The 20,541-nt window shown below is 43.4% G+C and overlaps 1 protein-coding gene across 7 annotated transcripts in view; it reads left to right on the forward strand.

The window, feature by feature from the left end:
- The window catches only part of LOC109037167 (uncharacterized), a 156,595-nt gene that overhangs the window by 41,418 nt on the left and 94,636 nt on the right, over window positions 1–20,541 (forward strand). Inside the window, exon 4 of one of the 7 annotated variants that reach the window (XM_019051681.2) lies at window positions 618–1,677. The exons of the other annotated variants lie outside the window; for them this stretch is intronic. Within the exon in view, the coding sequence (XP_018907226.1) occupies window positions 618–865 (248 nt within the window). The 3' untranslated portion in view covers window positions 866–1,677. Of the gene's footprint in view, window positions 1–617; window positions 1,678–20,541 lie in introns of those variants that run through there. 7 annotated transcript variants of the gene reach the window in all.

Genomic DNA, 20,541 nt, shown 5'->3' on the forward strand with positions numbered 1-20,541 from the left:
TTCTTGGTTTTCCTCCTCAGATAAATTTTCTCTAGTTCATTTAAAAAGTGTGCGAGCTGCGGCAAAACGTGGAAGATTATTTTCTTCGAGTAGGCATGAACTTGGCTTAGTTTTCGAAATCCAAGCCGCGTCCTTGAAGTTTTGAGCCCTAAAATTTGAAGTGTCGGCTCGCGAACCGGAAATTTCAGTTGGTTTTCCTCGTGCTTATGTCATATTGCTCGACTTATCGTCTCGAGGTGAGTCAACAATCGCTTGAGAGTCCCGTTGCGTGAGTGTCGTCTCGAGTCGACCCTGAAAATAACTACGCTCCCGTCGAAAACTCAGCCGTCGCTGTTTTCTTGGTAAACGTAACATTCTCTCCCCCGCTAGCTGATGAAGATCTCCCTCCGTCGAATGTATAAAATTAACTTGAACTACAAGGCATCGTGGAGGAAATATAGCTTTACGAGAAAGAAATTTGCGCAACAATATCATCCTGAGATCAAAAAGTATTTTTTTCTGGTATTTTCGAACCATTTACAGTGTTTTATAAGCTGAAATGCAAACTTAATCCTCAAAATAGAAAAATTGGTTTTTATTGAGGGAGCTAAGCTGACAGCTTGGTGTTTTTGTCGCAGGCCCTTGGGACGAGATCGGGGAGTTCTATTGTGGGGCGTGCGGGAAGGGGTTCCGAAAAAAGGCGATAATGAAAAAGCACTCGCGCTACCACTGCGGCGCCGGGCGGAAGCAACTCTACTGCAAGCTCTGCGGCAAGTGCTACACCCGGCCGGACACCCTCAAAGAGCACATCTTGAATAAACACTTCGTGGGACCTGGTCATCCCGGCGAACACGACCTTTGCGACCCCCCGGAGGAGGACCCTTAGCTGTTGCTCCTGCCTCGCGCACCGGCTTCACCGTCCAGCTATTTTTTAGAACACGATTCGCGCCACAACTGAGAAACCTCCCGAAATTCCTTCAAATTAATTTACCTCACACCATTTTGTTAATATTTTCTGAATCTTACACGAAGGAGAGAAGAAAATAAGTTATGGACGGTTGTTACCTGATAGTAGTTTTTAAGTTTCAACTACAATATATTGGATGGTCATTTTTAATTCTTTGGGGCTGGACTCGGGGTGTCCACAAGTCTGGGAAACCAATCCCAACAAAATGAGGTCTAGCTAGAATTATTTAGGAGACCTTTTTTTCAAACAATCAGGCCTGGACCACTTTCTTTTTAGTCTGTGCACAGAAAAGTCAGTTTGTAATTTTCAGGAGAAGAAAGCCATATCCGTAGCCAACTCTTTTTAAGGCTGAGCAACCCCAAGAGTGGTTGACTTTAGTCCTCTCTTGGAACTTATTAGTTACCAATTCGATTTAATTAAAATTCTAGTCAGAATTTCAGTTACCCTATGTGAATTTCGCTATATTCTCTGTTGAATTTTCATCCGTTTGTTTGTAAAATATGACATCTTATCGTCATCGTGTTTTTCCCTCTTTTTTGAGCTAACCAATTGTTTTCGTTAAAGAAACCTCGTGCTAGTCAAAAACTTAGTCCATATTGTACATTTATTTTGTGGATATTGGTGTTTTTTTTGGAATAAATAGTTATCCTAACTACTATCACTTTTATTCAAATTTCACGAATCATCGACCATCTCAAACCATCATCGATCAACAATAGCTCGCATACTCACGAATATCACCGTTCAACGGGTGTTCAGCCTAAGTCAACAACTTATTCTGTGATGCTCAGTGGCGAGGCGTGAATGATAGATCATCGATATTTTCCCATTTGAAGCTGTGGTAAAGAATCAATCACTAAGGTGTTCGTTGCGATCACCCTATTTATCGATCCTTTTCCATAGGTTTAAATGGCAGATCGATCGATACATCGCAAAGCACGCTGCTGCTCTCGGGGAGAATTTCCACACCGCGGTGGCAGCACTCATCGGTTTTAGAGGTGAAAGTGGAGCAGAGATGGATTCAATATTCAGCCTGCTAATGCGGACCGTCTTGATATGGAGTGGGCCCTATTGTCTCTGCTTCATGCCCTTCCCCCTCGCATCTCCCTCCATGTACCCCCCCCCCCCTTAATTGCCCCGAAAGTAATTTTCTATTTGTTGTCGGCCCTGCTGCACGCAACTACTTTGCACACTCTCGCCATGTGCGTTGCCGTCCTGAGGTAAAACGAAGCATGAACTGGTGAAGTTGCTCAGTAAGTTAAGTAAAAATTCTTGGGAAAATTGAAAACTCTTCCTCCCTTGAATTCTTCATAGAATTTAATTTTTCATTCGAAACCTAATGTACTTAAAAATTTGAGAAAAACACTTATTTTATTTTTTAATATTTCTGAAACAGAAATATTTTATGGAAAGTCGGGTTTTTATCGGGCGATATTTGACAACGATTTTGTCAAGCACAGCAGCAGTATTCCGTACATTCTGTATTTTATAACTACGTCAGATATTTAAGCGCTAAACACACTAAAAGTATCGATTTTTTGCGATTAGTAGAGCCGAATGAAAGGGATTATGGAGATTTGATCAAGCAATTACTCTTTTTTTAAGTCAGGGGAAAATCGAGGATTTCTTTTTAGAATAATCAAGGAATTTCGGTGCTCGAGCTTTGTGCCATTTTCATCATCGCAGCCCCCCCCCCCCCCTCCGCCCTTCCTCCAGGGACTCCGCACCAGATCCCGTTTTCACCCATACTCACGATTACGCAACCACTTCCGAAAACACTCCAAGCCCCCCTCCGTCCATCTGGAGCTAGGTGTGTGCTTTGCGCCGGGAAGGAAGATTATCAAACGGTTTTAGTGCCGGTGTTTATCGGAGGCTAAAATCAGGTTGGCTAAGAGCCGGAGAATGGCTGGAACGGGCCCCCGGGGAGGAGGAGGGGGTTGGTTCCCTTACTCGGTCGGTGCTTGTGTGAAAATGACGTGGAGTCTGAAATGAAGTGACCAGGTTCAGCTTATGCGCGCGATCGCTCACATCCTGGAGTGCACCTCCTGTTGCCGTCTGCACCTTGAATACCCCGAGTTTCCCACTGATCTGGTTTTGAACTAGTTTGCATCCTGGATTCTTACAGCCCCCATTGATAATGTTATCACTACAAATACGCATGTGGTAATTTTGCCGCTCCTAGATAGGCTCTTTGAAGGGCTAACTTTTATTCCAATGAAATAATTAGGATACTGCCGAATACGCTAGTCGATGCCAGACATTTAAGACGAGGAAATCTTCGACACGACTAAGAAAATGATCGAAGTCTGTTCCTCGACGCAACGAGTTTTCTCCCAAGGGCAACGGAAAATTTTCAAATAAACAATGCAACTAGTTTTTTTGCAGTATAATGGTCCATATTTCAGCTACGGGTTGATTTTTGTAATTGATACAGCGATACACGAAGTCATAGACAAAGAAGACAAGGCAAAACTGGAGGGATCTCTTTGGTGGAAGCGGTTGGTTGCAATGGATAAAGGAAGCAATAGACGAACTATAGTGGCAACCCACGAGAGATCCAATGGAGAATTTGCCAGTGTCTAAAATTTGATGAATTTCGCGTTTTAGTGGAACGGGGTGAACTGAACACAAGGATACCCGTTGTTCATAAATTGAACAATTAGGAGGAGACGTGACAAAATTATCTGATCCGATAGTAAAAATGTGTTTAAATGGGAAGTGCCGCCAGATGACGTCACTAAGTGGTGCATTTTTTCACTTTTAAATCTATTGTGATACTATTTTCCACCTAGAGCAAAAGAGAGAAAAATACTGCGGAATCAACTCTTAGAGCACTCTTAGATGAAGCGATACAAAAATTTGCGTGCAAATTCTCTATTGGTCCATCATTTTTCCCCTTAGTTCTTAACAACCCACCATCAATAGTATCGCTCCATTTTCGCTTTGTCATCTTGGTGTATCAATTTCAAAAACCAGTTCGCTAGCTGTGACTGTCCGGTCGCTCGTCTCGTAGTGAGTTTTCCTCCATGGCCCCCGGGCAGCCAACTTTGCGTTTGAAGGCGCGCGGAGACTCGAACGCCCGAGAAGGAAAGAAGTCGTTGCCTCCGAGCTCGGCGCTGCGTTTTCCTCCGCTTTTCAGAACCATCATTTCGAGCACTCTCGCGTTGAGGGACAGGAAAATGCGAGTATTTCCTTCTCGGTAAACCGTCTCAACAACCTCGTAATGATCCTCGAGATACCTCGAATTCCGCGAGTGTTGACTGTTTTCTTCAAAAGTCCCTTTTCTAGGTCACCTTCCGAACACGAGTGGCGAAACGACGAATCCTCGAACGTCCACGTGCGAACTTGTTCGTTCCGTTCGCTGCCGGGTCGACCTTTCCTCCTGTTGCGTCGCCTCGCTTTAAGGAAGAACGCATTCGAACGTTGCCAAATTGTCCTCGATAAAATATTTATTCATCCTCCAGAAAAGTCATAAGTATTTTACTGTACGTTTCCAAATTCTTGACGTAAAATGGCGAATAACAGTAACTAAAAAAATACTATGAAAATTTTTTTAAATCTTTCGGAGAATACGTGTTAGGTTAGGAGAAGTCTGGCAACGTCCCGGATGTCCAAACTGCGTTTTTCCTCAGCATACGTAAGAGTACGATGAGGCCGTTTTCCGGGTGAAATTGGCAACCGGTCGCGCGGTGTTCTTCTCGTAATTAACGGCCGGCTGTCATGTATTCGTGCCACGGCCCTTTTCCTGGCCGTTTTCCTTCTCCCACCCAGGGTCTCGCTTTTTGCGCTCAACGGCTCGACGCAACGGCCCCCCCCGGCAACCCCCCCTTCTCCCTCCCCCGCCCAGCACGGGTCACTCGGCGCGGCGGGCAGCCGTCCGCTCCTGGAAGCCCGAGTGTGCAACCTGCAAAAATTGGTCATCCGAGCACAATGTCCTCCGGGTCCTTTGTGTCTTCGCACATGTGTCTTTCCGTTCGGCCTCCCTTCGCTTTTGGTTTCTTTTTTTTAACGCTGAGGCTAGTAACTTATAGCCTGTCTCTGTTTTCCATTTTTTTATTTTTCGAAGAGTCTGGCGGTTGTCTTTCTTAAGGTAGGGGTGGGGGACGTTATGATGACGTCATGATGCGTTACCGATCGAGCACAACAAGAAAATATCAGGATGTTTTAGTAGTTTAGTAGAGTAAAGAGGTCGGAACCGATATATTTTGGGAAAATTGAATCTTTCACACCAACAAGTAGTCTATGAAAGGGACACGTGTGACTTAATTTGGTAGAGACATTTAAAAAATTCCAAACCTCCTAAATCACGAATAACCTGACAAGCACTGACCTAGCAGTTGTCTTGTGCTGCCTTAAGACGGGCACGTGCAGTTACAACCCTTAGCTATCGATTTTTCTCAGCAACAAACCACCCCCTCCCCCACTACGATTCCGCTGAAATGAATTTTAAGTGAAAAATTTCAACACGGAACATGGGCGGTGGCACCATTTTTTTAAATGTAAATTTTAAATTTTAATCTATTCATTTCATTCGTATGGAACTTGTGAAGGGGACGTATCAGTAAAATCCCAATAGTGGAACATTCGGACTTTGGGTTGCGATAGCCGTATATTAAAAACGTCATCGCGGTAACATTCTAATAACGACGTCATCGTATTCCCAAAATAAGCGATGTGGTCCTCGTGACGTTAAACAACCACTCAAAGTTTATATCCTTCTGAATAAACTATTGATGGACGGCGAATTACGTCACGAATCGATCGGGCTCTTCGGTAACAAATGCGTCATCTTTCGTGCGTAAGGGATGAAACTTGGTCTACCCACCCTCGTGCTCTCAAAACGAGAGCTACAAAAATCGAATTCATCCCGAAACGTCGTAGGTTGCGTGGGTTTCGCCCGTCGAGTGTTTTCGACGTGGACACGTCATGAAAATGCCACAGCGAAAAAACTCGAATAGAAGTAAAAATAAATCATGTAGCCACCTTTCATCCGAGCGGAAGTGAGAGTCCCTTAATGCCGGTAGCCGGTAGCCAACCCCTCAAGTTTCCAACCCACCCGCATCCTCCTAGATAAGGGCTTCTCGTAGGCGACCCCGACCCTTGTCTTTCATCCCGTAGATTCTCTCGCTAGTGTCAATCAAACTTTCGAACTTTTGAATCCGACAGACTTTTAATCTGAGTTATCCTCTTTGCTGTTATCAGATATGCCATGCTCTTTAAATAAGGCAAATTTACATGCAAAGGTTGCCAAATTCTGATAAAAAATTGTTCCTCGTAATTTTTAGAGACATAAGCCGAAATCGTGAATGAAATCATGTTCATTGTTTCGATACTTAAAATCTACTTTGACTAATTTCTAATCGTTTGTGCCATTAGTCGTTCTTCATGGATTCGTCCTTCCTTGCAAAGTTTGCATAATTATCATGCCCGCAATGGCGGAGGAGTTATTGAACGAAGCAGCATTTTGACGGCCTGAGTAATTAGGTTGAATGTGAGTGTAAGGAAAGATCGAGTGATACAATAGAGTGAAGAATTCCCCAACCATCAAGAGTGTTATTTTCGGGTTTCCCATACTGAAACCGATAGCCGCATTGTATCGGGTCATTAGCTGTTCCTGGAAAATCAATTTTGTCATGTGGATTGTGAAAACCTCCTTATATTTCCATCTCTATGATTGAATTTGCCACCACATCAACACGAAATGAGTTCACCGGGGGTTGTGTTCAGGTATGTTGGGGTATTTATGGAGGATCGTTAGTCGAATCAAGCTTTTTATCAAATGCCTGTGGAGTTCAATTTGAATTACCAAAAAAAATTATATTTCATTTCTAATAGCCGGACGCATGCATTAATCGATTCTTTTCATCGTTTCAACTATACCCGGAAAATGACGAGAGTAAGGGAAAAATTGTAAATTCATCTTTATTCGCTTTCTAGAATGGATTTGCCCTCCAGAACAACAAATTTTACCTGGAAACTATTTCAAATTATGTCTTTTTGGTCATATGGCATATCTTCAATTGGATTGCATTTTGCAAAAAGGAACCACTAGCATTGCAATGATGCTAAGATTGTGCAACTTCATCCTTTGCAATAAAATTGCGGAAATTGTGAAAACTTATGAAATTTAGATGGTAATTTTTGTCTTAAATTTACAGTTTTTAGCGAGTCAAATAGAAACTATGAAGGGATAATCGGGTTTTTCCCTCCAAGACAAAAGAAGTTGCACAATCTTAGCAATATTGCAATGCTAGTGGTTCCTTTTTGCAAAATGCAATCCAATTGTCAGGGAAGTTTGCCCAAATGTGTCTGGGAAATCGGGGAAATGTGAGGGAATTTTATTTTCTAAATTTTGTGGTAACCCTGCAATTACGTTTTTGAGCCGAGTGGAAATGGGTGTATTGACGCTGGAGCCGAAGCTGGAGGAGGACTCGGGCGAGGATTTTTCGTTTGCGGGCGAAAGCATGCAAATATTTGAGGCCTGCCGGGACCGGCTCAGGATGGGTTCGGTTCGGTTTCGAAAGAGCGTGGGGACCGGGACTCGGGAGGGGGCGAGGGGGAGGGTGAACAAATAATAGGGAAGAAAAGGACTGGCAGCCGGAGGAAAGCGACGTGACGCCGCGAAAGAGGAAAGAGGAAATCTTTGGAGCTCCGCTGAACCATTTTTCGAACGGCCCGGCCCCTGGCCCTGGCCCCAGCCCGCTCTGATGCCGGCTCTCACGAGAAAACCGAAAAAAGTTCCCTCCAACGAACTTTAGCACCTATGATGGGAGGGTTTCGCCATTTTTGTGTAGTTCTCTGATTTGTTCTCCAAATCTTAGGGTCGTATTCATTTTCGTTTCTTCAACAGTTCCTTTTCCTAGGAGGCCCCATCTGGTTTACATTGTGATTAAGGGAGGTTTAAGGAATCCCTCAAAATTGCATCATTAAAAGGAACATTTTCGCCAACCTCCAGTAGAATTCAACAGTATAACTTTGAGAGTGGACCTTTGCAAGGGATTACACTGATTAGCCCATGTAGAAGATACAAAATACGTACAAAAATACATTGCGAGTTTTTTTTTTTTTTTTTTTTAAATAGTAGGTTTGCTCTCTACTCTAAGAAACTCTAAGATTTTCAAAATTTTAGAATCTTTTTTCCGTATTTTGTACTTTTTGCGGTGGCAAGGTATCGTAATCTCTCGTTAGGATTCAACCTCAAATCTACCCTACTGAATTTTTTTCGAGGTTTGCAAAAATCGTCCTTCTCATAATGTTATTTTGAGGGCTCGATTAAACCTCCCCTAGTTACAATTGAAAACAAATGGGGTCCTCTCAGGAAAAGAGCTTTTTTAGGGGTGGTTATGTTTACGACTCGAAGTAAGTTGTTTCAAATCGTCAAGTTAATAGCAAGAAGAGGTTTTTTGTGTAGTTTTTCGCTGAGAACAGTTGGAAATTGAGGAAATCCCTGGTTTACATGAGAGAACTCTTCCCCGAAAAATGTTCAGTACACTGGAGTTAATGTTAGGGGAGCAATTCCGAACTTTCCCAAACTACATTCAAAGCTCGGTCCAAACGGACGGATGTAGGGGAAGCTCGCTCGGAAAGCTGTTGAGGCGGAGACGAAATTTGGCCACGCAGCCGCACAGGCATCTTGGGGCGCGGAGCGAGGCAGAGACACCCTCCTCGAAACTCCAGGAATGGAAAAGGGGGAATGGGGCGGCCGGGGGAGGGGAGGGGAGGGGTTAGGGAAAGAGGAAAAAGAGAGCCCGCACCAGCGGCACCACCACCGGGTCCAACGGGGAGCGCGGCCTCGGCCGAGGGGAAGCGGGGAGCGCGACACTCCTCCATCCGAACAGGTTTTTCTGAACAAAAGCAGGAGGAAAACTGATATACTTCCTACATCTATCCGAGAAGACCTAAAAATAAGCTCCGTGATGCCCGCTGCCCCCCCCCCCCCCTCCGGTCCGTGGGTCTCGCCGGGGCCCCGCGCGGATGTGGCCTGGATTGCCAAATGGTGGAAAGCCGGTTTCCCGTCTTCCGATGCCGCGGGAAGTTTCGACGGTCGCGTGACCTCCGCCATGCCGGCCGCTTCCATTTCTCGTTTCCATCCAAGTCCCATGCGGAATTCTTAGCTCTTCGCGTAGTTGATCATCTCGCCACGTGATCTCCTGTATAATCTGAATCGGTATCGGTGGATCTTCGATCGTGAATGGTTTTTCTTGGAAACGGTCCAACTATTGCTAAAAAATTCGAAGAGAACATTGGAGCCCCTCTGCATTGTTAGAATGCATAATCAGTGAATATATCAAAAATTCTAACTCGCTCGATTCCCCCCCCCCCCAAAAAAAAAAAATTCCTCGAATTTAAGGAGACTCGTGATGACTACTCAAAAAAGGGAAAACCAAGATTCAGCGGTCTGATTTTCACTCAATAGGTTAATTGTGAAATTTTAGTCTTTAGCATTTACCCCTTTACTTGCGCTTCCTAAAGAGGAGTGGTCCAAAAATTCCCCTGAACTTACCCGTTTTCTGGTAAATCTTTCCTTCAAACCCCTTTCAAAAGAAATAAAATCCCAATCAAAGTAATTTTTTTTTTTAAACGTGGCGAAACCTTTGCCATGTTCGTCCCTGTTGCGACGAAATGTTCTAAAAAGGAATTCGAGAATGGGCCGATCAAAGATTACGAAAAACGTTCAATTTCTGTTATCTTTATTCCCGTTTGTGACTCCATGAAGGGTGTTGTCTTGACTCTCAGTATAAAGGGACTCTAAACGCAATGTAAACAAACAAGATGGCGTCTGAGCTCAAGACGTGATGAGAAGCTTTGGATCATTAACTTTTTCAAGTAAGTTTGAAAAGAGCCCTGCTCTCCCTGCCCTCCCTGCTCTCACTTCCTGCCCTGAGGGAATCCGGGATTCTGGGGCCGGGAAAAGCCATTTTAAGGGAGCATTGCGGCAACGGTGGAAATGCAAAGAGAGGGCTTTTTCCGCCTAAATCGGCAAACGCGGGCCGGGGCCGGGGCCGCCGCTGCGGGCTTCTGCGGGGTCGCACTTCCCAGCCTCCGACTGGTTAAGAGCCTCAGCATTCCTCGCCTCGCTTTGCTTCGCTTTTTTGACCAGAAGAAAATCCGGCCCGGAATCGAGAAGGAATATGCGACCTACGACCCGCCATTCCCACCTGGCCTGCTTTTCTTCGGCCCAGGAATGCAAATTTGTATAGAAAAAACGATTTTTTTAAAAACACAAATACACTTCGGTCTCAACTGGATTATAGCCGAATCGAAGCTGTATAAATAGATTTTTCCGATTATCGATTCCCAATTATGGATTTTTTCCCTATATCTACTCTTTTCTGAAAAGCTGCGGATTTCTATGAAAACTCAAATTTTTTGAAAATATCAATTTTGGTCTCAAAATCGATTCAAGTGTAAAACTAGATTTTTCCCATCGCGATTCTTCAATATATATTTTTTTCTGTGTCTTTTTTCTCCCCAAAAGCTCCGACTTTAACGATCCGGAAAAATCTAAAATTTGGAAAACTACGAAAATAGCGAAAAGTAGCAAAAAACGCAAAATTACATCGATTCGTATTTTCCCCCTATAGTTTATCTGGTAGGCTGGTCATTCTGCGCGCGAAGTTAGGAGTTGCGAAGAAACGTGAGGAAAAGCGATAAAAAGAAAAATGATTCCCGATTTTTCCCGGTGAAATTCCACGAATTAAAATTTCCGCCATTACAGTTCGCAAAAATCAGAAAGTATACGGTTTTTCACTACATATTTCTTGATTCTCTGGAGGTCCTAATTGTTTAACGCTGAAAGAGTAAAACCGATACGAAGGCTACGAAATCTTTGAATTTGGCGGTTGCAAATTCAGAATTTGAATGTATTTGATTTTTCCAAAGACGGGAAAAATAGAGATCTACCTCCAGTTGAGTCGTTGAAGATTCGCATCCTTGCGTAGGTCAGGGTCACGGAATCGGCCCTTTTTCAAACCGGATCCAACCGCGCCGCCGCCGGAGGGGGTGACCTCACGAAAAGCAAGGGAGAAACTCGGGGGCCTCACATAATGGACCACATGATGGAGGTGGTGGGAGGGGGGGGGGGGCGACAGGATAGCGGAGATCGGCTTCGAATTTGGTTCGCAAATGAAGACGGATTGCACATCACGTGACCTTGCCGGAGCCAGCATTTTGTTTTCTTTTCGGAGCCCTGCTGCCCGTTCGCGAGAATCGAGGTCAAATTAGCATCATCCACCGGCTTGACAAATAACGGGTCCGATTTCCACTCGCTCGCTCGCTGGCCGCCGGTCAGTCGTGAGAGCCCAAAAATCGCACGCCCTTTGCTTAAATAATGATGCGGGGTGTTTCGTTGAGAAACCAGATGTCCACTTTTCCGAAGTAGCCAGCTTATTTTTCTTCCCTAAACATTTATCAATACATTTATTTCTTTATTTTTTATTCGAGAGCTTCATTTCAGTTTTGGAGTTAATTTTAGAGAAAACCAGTGTCACCACACTGGAAAAAAAAACACATTGGATCTAGAGTCCAGACTGTTAAAAACATCGACAAGAAAAAATACTCTTGATTCAATTAGATTTAAGCTTAAATCAAGAACCAAGCCTCTTAATTTGAGGGGATTTCCTTTTGATTTAAGCTTAAATCTGATTGAATCAAGAGTCCTTTTTCTTGTCAATGTTTTCAAGAGTCTGGACTCTTGATACAATGTGTTTTTTTTTCCAGTGCATCGTGTTTCTCGCAAACATTTACGTATGACATAGTAAATCGCAAATTACTGACACATGTAAGAGCTAACTCCGTTCCGCCAAGCGAGAGGAGAGCTTTACCTCTTTCAGGACTGGAAAACGGGTGCTCTTAATACAGTACACGAAAAACAAAGACATTCCTCGCGATACCATCCTCTTTCAACATCATGGAGTCATTGATCCTGAATTTTCCCCATCGCGGTGTGGCAGTTTTTCCCGGCCTCCGAAAGCGTGCACGATGACTAATATTCGCGTTTTCTCCGGGCAGTTTGCGTGCGGTCGAACGGTGAGAAAATTTTCGAAGAATTTTTTCCTCTTTTCTGGCCGACACCCGGCTCGCGGCTACCTAACTCACTCGAGCTGCATTCTTGCCGAAGTATTTTCGAGTCGAGTAACGGTATCATTTAGGAAACTGTCGTCGCGGAAGCCGCTCCGTTGCCGCGACGTCTCGCGGTCCCGTGAAAATTCAACGTAGATTCTTAGTGAAAGTAGCGATGACGTAGTTGAGGAGACCTGGGCCCGAATTTTGTCGGTCCTTCCACCGTACTGATATATACTTAAGACGAGTCTCGACTGCGCTAAGCGCTTCTGATTGGCCTGGGACCGAATTTTGTCGGTACGGTACCACCGTACTTAAATACACGTAGGACGGGTCTCGACTGCACTTAAGTCTGGTTTAGCGCTTCTGATTGGCCGGTGGTGCGGTTTGAGCTCATCGATGGATGTTGCACTCCGTGTGAAAAATCCGACAAAATTCGACCCCGGTGGTGCAGTTCGGACTCATCGATGGATGTTGAGTTTCCGTGTGAAAGAGCCGACAAAGTCGGTCCCTGAAGACGGGGAAATGGAGCGATTGTATTGGTTGAACCGGTTGTCTCTTAAAGATAAAAGGAGAAATCGATGGGCTAACTATAGGGCCTTTCGTGGGTCGCCACTAGGTAGTCACTCAACTTCTCACCTCCTTGGTCTATTGTAACCACCCGCTCCTACCAATAGGATGCTTCCATTCGCTCTTTGTCTTCTTTGTCTATCAATTTCAATACTCTCCTCTCGCTGCTGCAGTGCTAATGTAGAAGGTCGCGAGAGCCATCCAACGCCGTCAATTTCTTTCCGATTAAATATCGATTTTCAGAAAACTTGTAAATATTTTCCGTGAAATTTTCAGACACTGTAAAAAAATACGTTTGAAGGAATTCTGAAATTTCAAAGAACGAATCTTGAGGTTTCCTGAAAATCCGATTTTTCTTAAGAAATGCGGCAGCGGGTGTCTGATGCGGCGTTTTTCCTCGACAAGGTAGAATGGCCAACGATCTCGAAAAGCTCGAGGATCGGACTTGTGGCAGCGCGGAGCTCGAGTATCATTAGCGGAATTCCGAATAAGTCCAGCGCTCCGGCGCGGCCGGCGCTGCGCAGCTTCTAACGGTCCGTTTTCCTTTTTTATGATAATTTCTGGCCGCCGGCGCTTTTCCACCGACCCCCCTCCCCCCTCCCCACACACGCCTCCCCCCGCGTCGCGGCGATGGGCCGGCCGCGCCTTCCCGAGCTCCCATTACACGCGGCTTTTTAAATTTCACCCAAAGCCCGGCTTGATTAGCATCGATTGTTCCGCCGCTTTTACTCGGATTCCTCTGCAGGTTTAATTATTGTACGTCACGCCTATCTCTGTTGCTCCGTTTACCATCGTGACGTCACATTTCGATTAAAAATCACATAGTGGCAACCGGAAAAAGGCCGGCTTCCCGACTTCGGATTTTCTTTTCCCGTAGAAATTGACAGTCCGAGGTAATTTTCGGGGGAGAGTCAGGAGGTGGTAGTTGGAACCGAAAATCTAAACTTGGAAGACATTGATGGCTGCATTTCGCACTAATTTTCCTATCTCTGGCTTATGGTTCTATCTTTGTTTTCCTTTTTTCAAACTCACGATCTTGAAAAGCTGTTCATAAGTGCCCTCTCACAATTAATTTTGTTGAATCCTGTAGATAAATATTAAATCCAACAAATAATCATGATTTGATACACTGAGGGTTTTGGTTTTTCAGTCTTAAATGTTTTTCTCTGTGCGATCCCTACTCATTCTGTTCGCTTTTCTCAGGTACTGCCGCCGCCGACACAGGGCCCCGTCAATATCAGCCAGTGACGATTCTTGCATATTCGCATCACTGAGTTTCTTCCATTTAGATGTATGTAAAGTAATCGATATTTATAATGGATCTATATCAGTGGCGAAGCATGAATGAGCGAGTATCGATATTTTCCCATTTGAAACTATAGCTAAGAATCGATTATTTAGATGTCCGTTGCAAACACCCTGTTTATCGATCCTTTTCCATAGGTTTGAACGAGAGATCAATCGATATATCGCAAAGCACGCCACTGATTTGAATAGAGGGAATACAGTGTTGTAAACTTGCCAGAGCCGTTGCTGGATTTCAGCCATGGTTTTTCAGCCTTACAATACGTTTTAGCGATCTAGATTAATCTTAGATTGTGTCCCGGAAATACATTGTACCGGACTAAGACAGTTGTTAGGTTCGATTCTCAGCTCAATTTTTTAACTTATTTATTTAAAATTCGAGTCAAATGATCCTTGCTTACTTCTCTGAGGGTGTAAAAACGTGAAGAGTTCTTGAGCTCTTACAGAATCCTTAGTCGTTCATACTTTGCTGTCTCATCACTCATTGCACTCAAGGGACTGTCCATTAATCTTGTAGCACGCCAGAGGGATGCCTCTACCATCGTTTTGCATTGTTTATTTTAATGGAAGGAAGATTCCGACTAGAGCGTTACATGAAGAGTCATATTAATTTTCTTTCTCTGTAATAGTTTTTAAATAATGAATACGACCTTTATAAGTAATATTGTAAACTAGATGGGAGGAGGGTTATCAGAACCACCGCGACGAAATTTTAAGGGTGTTAAAAAGCATACATTTCAATTTATCCACACTGTTATGGACAGCTCCTAACTTAACCGACTTCATCGCTTAAGCATCTCATTTCGTGCGTAATCTTTCACTTATTTTGATTAACCCACCTATCCTCTCTCTTAAAGTGTCGTCTTTTAATGCTTATATCTATCCACTAACCTGCGGAAGGAGGAGAAGTGTACATACATACCTCTTCATGCCATCGAAAATCCCCCCCCCCCCCTTTTGCGTGCAGTCGGCTAGAGCTTTGATGAATTTATAACTTGGAGTGCCATAACCTCTCGTGTTGAGTGTTTCCAGTGATTTCGAAGGCACAGTAGTCCGATCGTGCTAGTTAATATATGCCAACGTCGCGAATCACGATCGGTGCATGTTGGGTTTTCATAAAACGACCAGGAGTCAGAGAATTGTATTTTTGATCTCTTAGACCTCTCCCGTAAACAGGAGAAGTGGCGTTTCTAGTCTATCACATCCTATCTGAGACACTATTTTCGTTCAATTTGAACATTTTACGTTTGAATTTTGATCCCCAAACAGTGGGCCGATTATTGAAATTGATAGACAAAGCTATAGACAAAGAAAACCAAAGGGATTTGGAGGGATCCTATTGGGGGAGGCGGGTGGTTGCAATGGACGAAGGAGGACAGGAATAGACTAACTAACAGCAACCCACGAGAGACCCTATAGTTAGTCCATGATTTACCCCCTTAGTCCATAGGAACCACCCATTTCAACCAATAGGAAAGCTCCATACTCCCTATATCTTCTTTGTCTATTGCTTTGTCAATCAGTTTCAATAATCACCCCGCAGAATCGACTTAATTTAAAAGCGTAAACGTAGCACTTTCTCTCTAGCTCCCTAGCAGATGAATGATGTATACTATCCCGCTTGCTTACTAACCCAGGTTGTTAAAGTTGGACAACATTTTGCCGTATGGAACCTGTTTTTCTGGCTCTTTTAAGGAAGAAAATTTGTGCCCCTAGTTTTCCTATGCATATTAGTGCCTATGCGTTTGAGCCAGAAATCGTGATTCTATGTCGCAAAAAGGAGCAAAGTTGGGTTCTCGACAGAACAGCGGCAACAGCGCACGTCGTGGAACGAAAGTTTGTCCATCAGTGGCGAGGCGTGAATGATTGATTATCGATATTTCCCCCATTGGAAGTTGTGGTAAAGAATCGACTATTAAGGTGTACGTTACGATCAACCTGTTTATCGATCCTTTTCCGTAGGTCTAAATAGCAGATCAATCGATACATCGCCAAGCACGTCGCGCCACTGTTGTCCACCCCCGACAATGTTTGAGAGAAGCATGTTTGTTATCTTTAAATACAAGCATTTGAGAGCAGAACCAACCCAGCCCTAAAACCGAATATTGATGCCTATAAACTCTAAAAGTGGTGGCAAGTATTTATCAGTTTTTCTCTATGCCTCGTTTCTACTTCTTCTTTCACGCACTATATACCTAACATCATTATTCTTCGAGCGCTTATCTTTTGGTTTGTTGCACGTGTTGAAGAGAATTAACGACTGTAGGTGTTCTAAAATGAAATATGGATGATTTTGAGTCATTGCGGAGCCCTTTGTAAGCCCCCAAAAATTTCGCCTTCCCGGCGGCACGTCATCCAAGCAAGAAGCCAGATTTGCAATTTTCTCTCCTTTCTTTACGCTGTTTCCACTTCTTTCTTCTTAATCTCTGCTTTCGGAACTCATCTCAGCTGCACGATCATCGCAATTTCCAAACCAGCCACTTCCTTGAAAACTAAACGAAACCCTCGAAGTCAGTAGTAATCCTCGGTAACTCCACAAGTCCTTTCTCGGACTTTCAAATAAATCCCGCGCTTAAGTTTCCCAGATTTCGATAGATCTAAATCTGAGGATAGCCGACGAAAATAAAGTAATTGTCCTCCCAGATTTGGGTACAATCAAGTATACCGCTTAAAATATCCGGCCCTGAAAATAAAAGCAGGATAATTTAAATTGTGTGAATCTATTTTCGTGAAATCCTTTTGATTTTGTAATTCTGGTCCGCCAAAATTTTTTCTTGGAGAAAATCTGTATCGCGGTTTTTATTTTATTTTTTCCCCCCCGTTTCGTCATGTCAACTACAGTAGCAGTCTTGATTATTTGCACACGCTGTTCCTTCTTCCAACAAATGAGCTAAATACAACCCCACCCCCTTGAATAACGGATATTAAAGATGTGATAGTATTATGATTAATACTTACCCAGATTAACTGGGGACTTAAGAAGCGGGTATTTTAAGGTTGCGTTCGAACGTGATTAGCATGAAGACACGGCAGTTTGAGTCGCAGTCTGCCGCTCGTGAATGTATCGCTTTGCGCCTTCAAATACGCATGATACCATCCGGCGGCACCCGAGTTCAAATAGTTTACATACATCACACATACATACATAGCGAACATACATCACACATGCATTGTTGAACAATTTTAGCACGTGGGAACTGGGAGATTATTTCTCATTTTTTCATAGCCATTATTTCGTTTGATTTCCTAATGAACATAATGATATTATGAATGAGTTATGAAGGTAGGCTTAGTACAGCGTTCCTTTAAGTATGGTTTTGCGACGGAAGTTTCTGTTTTGAGTTTTTTGTTCCTCCTGAATGAAAGTCATGACCGTGTGAGGTCAAGAAAAAGCGTTCTCTCTGCTGCGACGAAGCAAAAATTAATCAGTATTATTCTAGGCTTTTAGCTCAGATGGAATTTTTAGCACTCGTTTACCATTGAATATTCTACTAAAAAATACGGCTGAATAATTTATTTTTTTTTTTCCAAATTCAATGGAAAATGAAAAAAAAATGAATGAATTTTTCCCAAAATATTTTTACCCCAGACCTCTTGTAAAGGTAAACATTTTAGAAAATTACTCTCCTGTTTCTACCCAGTGATATTACTAGTCTTTGTCTCTCTTCGTTGAAAGTTCTTATTTTTGGAAACATTGCTTTTAATTTTTCTGGCGTTAAAGCTTCTTCTGCGGCGTACCGGTTCAAATGCAAAAGACGCATCTATCACAGAGAAAGTGAGCCTGGGTTTTTGAAAAATCGTCGAAATCAAAAGCCACTCGCCCATCATGGGACAGCATTTATTTTCTTGACTTCTGACCATCTTATAGTGTTATGAAGAAGAGTAAGGTTTATAGTCGATAATTTTACTCGCGTTTGAGATTAGCGAAATTTGCGTATTAGAATCTGTGGCAGTGGAGAGCAAAAGTTTTGCCTCCTGAATGACGACACGAAGAAACGATTCAGCTCTTACCAACAGGAAGATTTGCACTGAACATTCCTCTCCTTGAAATTACCTTTGGGACAAGTGCAAAATCTCTCGAAACGCTTTGAATTTTCTTCGGGTCAATTGGAATTTTCGTTGTTTCGGAGGAATGCTGGCTACCTTAACAAGAATCCCTGTTCTTTCTAAGAAAATACAGAGTTTTAAAGAAAGTTATCTCGTATACAACGGTAATTCTAATGGTTTCAAAGAGTTTCTAGCAGTTACAAGAAGGGTTACGATTGTCCCGAAGATAGTTTCTGAGTGGTAAAATCTCTTTGTAAACTTCTGGCGATTCGAAGACCAATTGTACGCCACCAATTAGAAACGATCAATCTACAAGCAAGTTGTAAAGAGAACGTATACACACCAACTATTGTTTCAAAAATATTCTTATAGATAAATCCTTTCTGCTTAGTGTGATCCACTCGAAACCTAACGGAGTCGCCGCGATGTCCCGCGTGAAAATGGATGCCCGCGAGTTGTTCCTCAAGTTCAGTCTAGTTAGTGTGAATTTTCTTGCTCTTTTGTCCATTTCTCTGTTTTCCCGAACGGGAGACTGCGATGGAGTGTGTTTCAGTCCTGTCGGGTCTGGTCGGCAGCAGCAGCGGACGACGAGCCCCAGCCTCGTAGAACCCAAGGTAAGAACCCTCTCATGTACATATTTTTTTAACCTACGTCTGCGCTAGTTGTAAGTCAGAAGCGAAAAGCAAACGTTCAAATCTCACGCTTTGTACAAAAACAAGCTATCGCTCCTCTCGGTGGTTACAGGTTGCCAGTTTTCCCAGGTGGTTGTCTCCTCTGTCGTGCTTAGGAAGAACGCCGTATGAACATTCGAGGGTTGCCAAATTTCCCTCGATAAATCATGTATTTTTGACGGAACTCATGCACATTTTCCTTTGAAATTTTCAGATATTTTAGATTTAATTGCGTACGGAATTGTCTAAGAATTCTGAAAAAAAAATATTCACAATTTTTCCTGTTAATTCGGGTTTTATCGAAGGAAATTTGGCAACGTCTGAAGACTCATACGGCGTTCTTCCTTAGCACGGCAGTCCTGTTCTAGTCGGTGGCGAGGCGCGAATGATCGATTATCGATATTTCCCCCGTTTGAAGCCATGGTAAAGAATCGATTATTAAGGAGTTCGTTGCGAACACCGTGTTCGTTGATCCTTTTCCATAGGTTTAAATGGCAGATAAATCGATGTATCGAAAAGCACGCCACGCCATTGGTTCTAGTTCATCATTTTAATCTCACTGTAAATAACTTGATTAATCCCAATAACTCACTATCTCTTGGTTGCCTTGGTTTTTTCACTGTGCACACTCACACGCTTTGGTTAGTGTCACCTCGAGCAACTGTCTTCGCTCTTCGCACTCGATTCCAGACACTTCGGGATCCCCAACGGCTCAGTTGCACACGGAGATGAAAATGTCCCTTTACATCCCTCACTCAAGTTTTCGGTTATTGAAATCGAGTTCTTCGGTAAATAAAAGTCACTAATGCCGAGTTTCGGTGTAGTTCTGCAGGTTACTAGATCTCCTGGAGATCGTTTAATATAATGAAGAATCTAGGAACCTCCACTCACAATCAGTTACATAATTAGCATTGATTGAAATGTAGTTCTGGTTACTAGATCTCCTGAAGATCGTTTATTATAATGAAGAATCTAGGAACCTCCACTCACAATCAGTTACATAATTAGCATTGATTGAAATGTAGTTCTGGTTACTAGATCTCCTGGAGATCGTTTATAATAATGAAGAATCTAGGAACATCCACTCACAATCAGTTACATAATTAGCATTGATTGAAATGTAGTTCTGGTCACTAGATCTCCTGGAGATCGTTTAACGTAATGAAGAATCTAGGAACCTCCACTCACAATCAGTTACGTAATTAGCATTGATTGAAATGTAGTTCTGGTCACTAGATCTCCTGGAGATCGTTTAACGTAATGAAGAATCTAGGAACCTCCACTATTCCTTTTTATCTAGGATTTTAGAAATGAAGGAAATCCTCTCGCGGAAATTCGACTCCGGGCCACATGAATTGGACTGGCGGAGGTATCGCGGTAGCGAATCGAAGCGTCGCTCGCGTGTGGGAAATGTTTGTGTGTAAAATCATCTCATTAATTACTGGGGCTCTGTGAACCCGGGTCGGTTGACGGAAATCCGCGCTTCACGCTAGGGCAAGCGGAACTTTCTAGCTCCGGGTGGCGCGCGCAGTCAGTTTTCTTTTTCGCCCATCGGCCGAGAACTGCGAGTCAACGCTGGATTTTTCACTGGCCCGTGGATGCCGGGATCCCAGACCGTTAATTAGTATGTTAACGCGGTTTTCTCCCGAAATTCCCGCCCGCCGCGTTGAATATGGTCCTTTAATTGTGTAATTTATGCTCCTTTTCGCCCATGGAAAACCCGCGTCTTCGGCTCGGCTCACAGTGGAGCAGTTCTCGCATCAGGCTGGACTACTCGTAATAAAATTCCCCTAAGTGGTAGACTGCCCAGCTATAGTACAAGTACAAAGTATATACTCCCCAGATCTTAACTATTAGATCTACCACTCGGCGTCAGGGAGAGTTCAACGGTAAAGTTTTTGTCCCCTAACTTTTTGATGTAATAGACGAAGTAGGGGGGCT

Source organism: Bemisia tabaci, chromosome 1 (genome assembly GCF_918797505.1).
Source record: "Bemisia tabaci chromosome 1, PGI_BMITA_v3".
NCBI lineage: Eukaryota > Metazoa > Arthropoda > Insecta > Hemiptera > Aleyrodidae > Bemisia > Bemisia tabaci.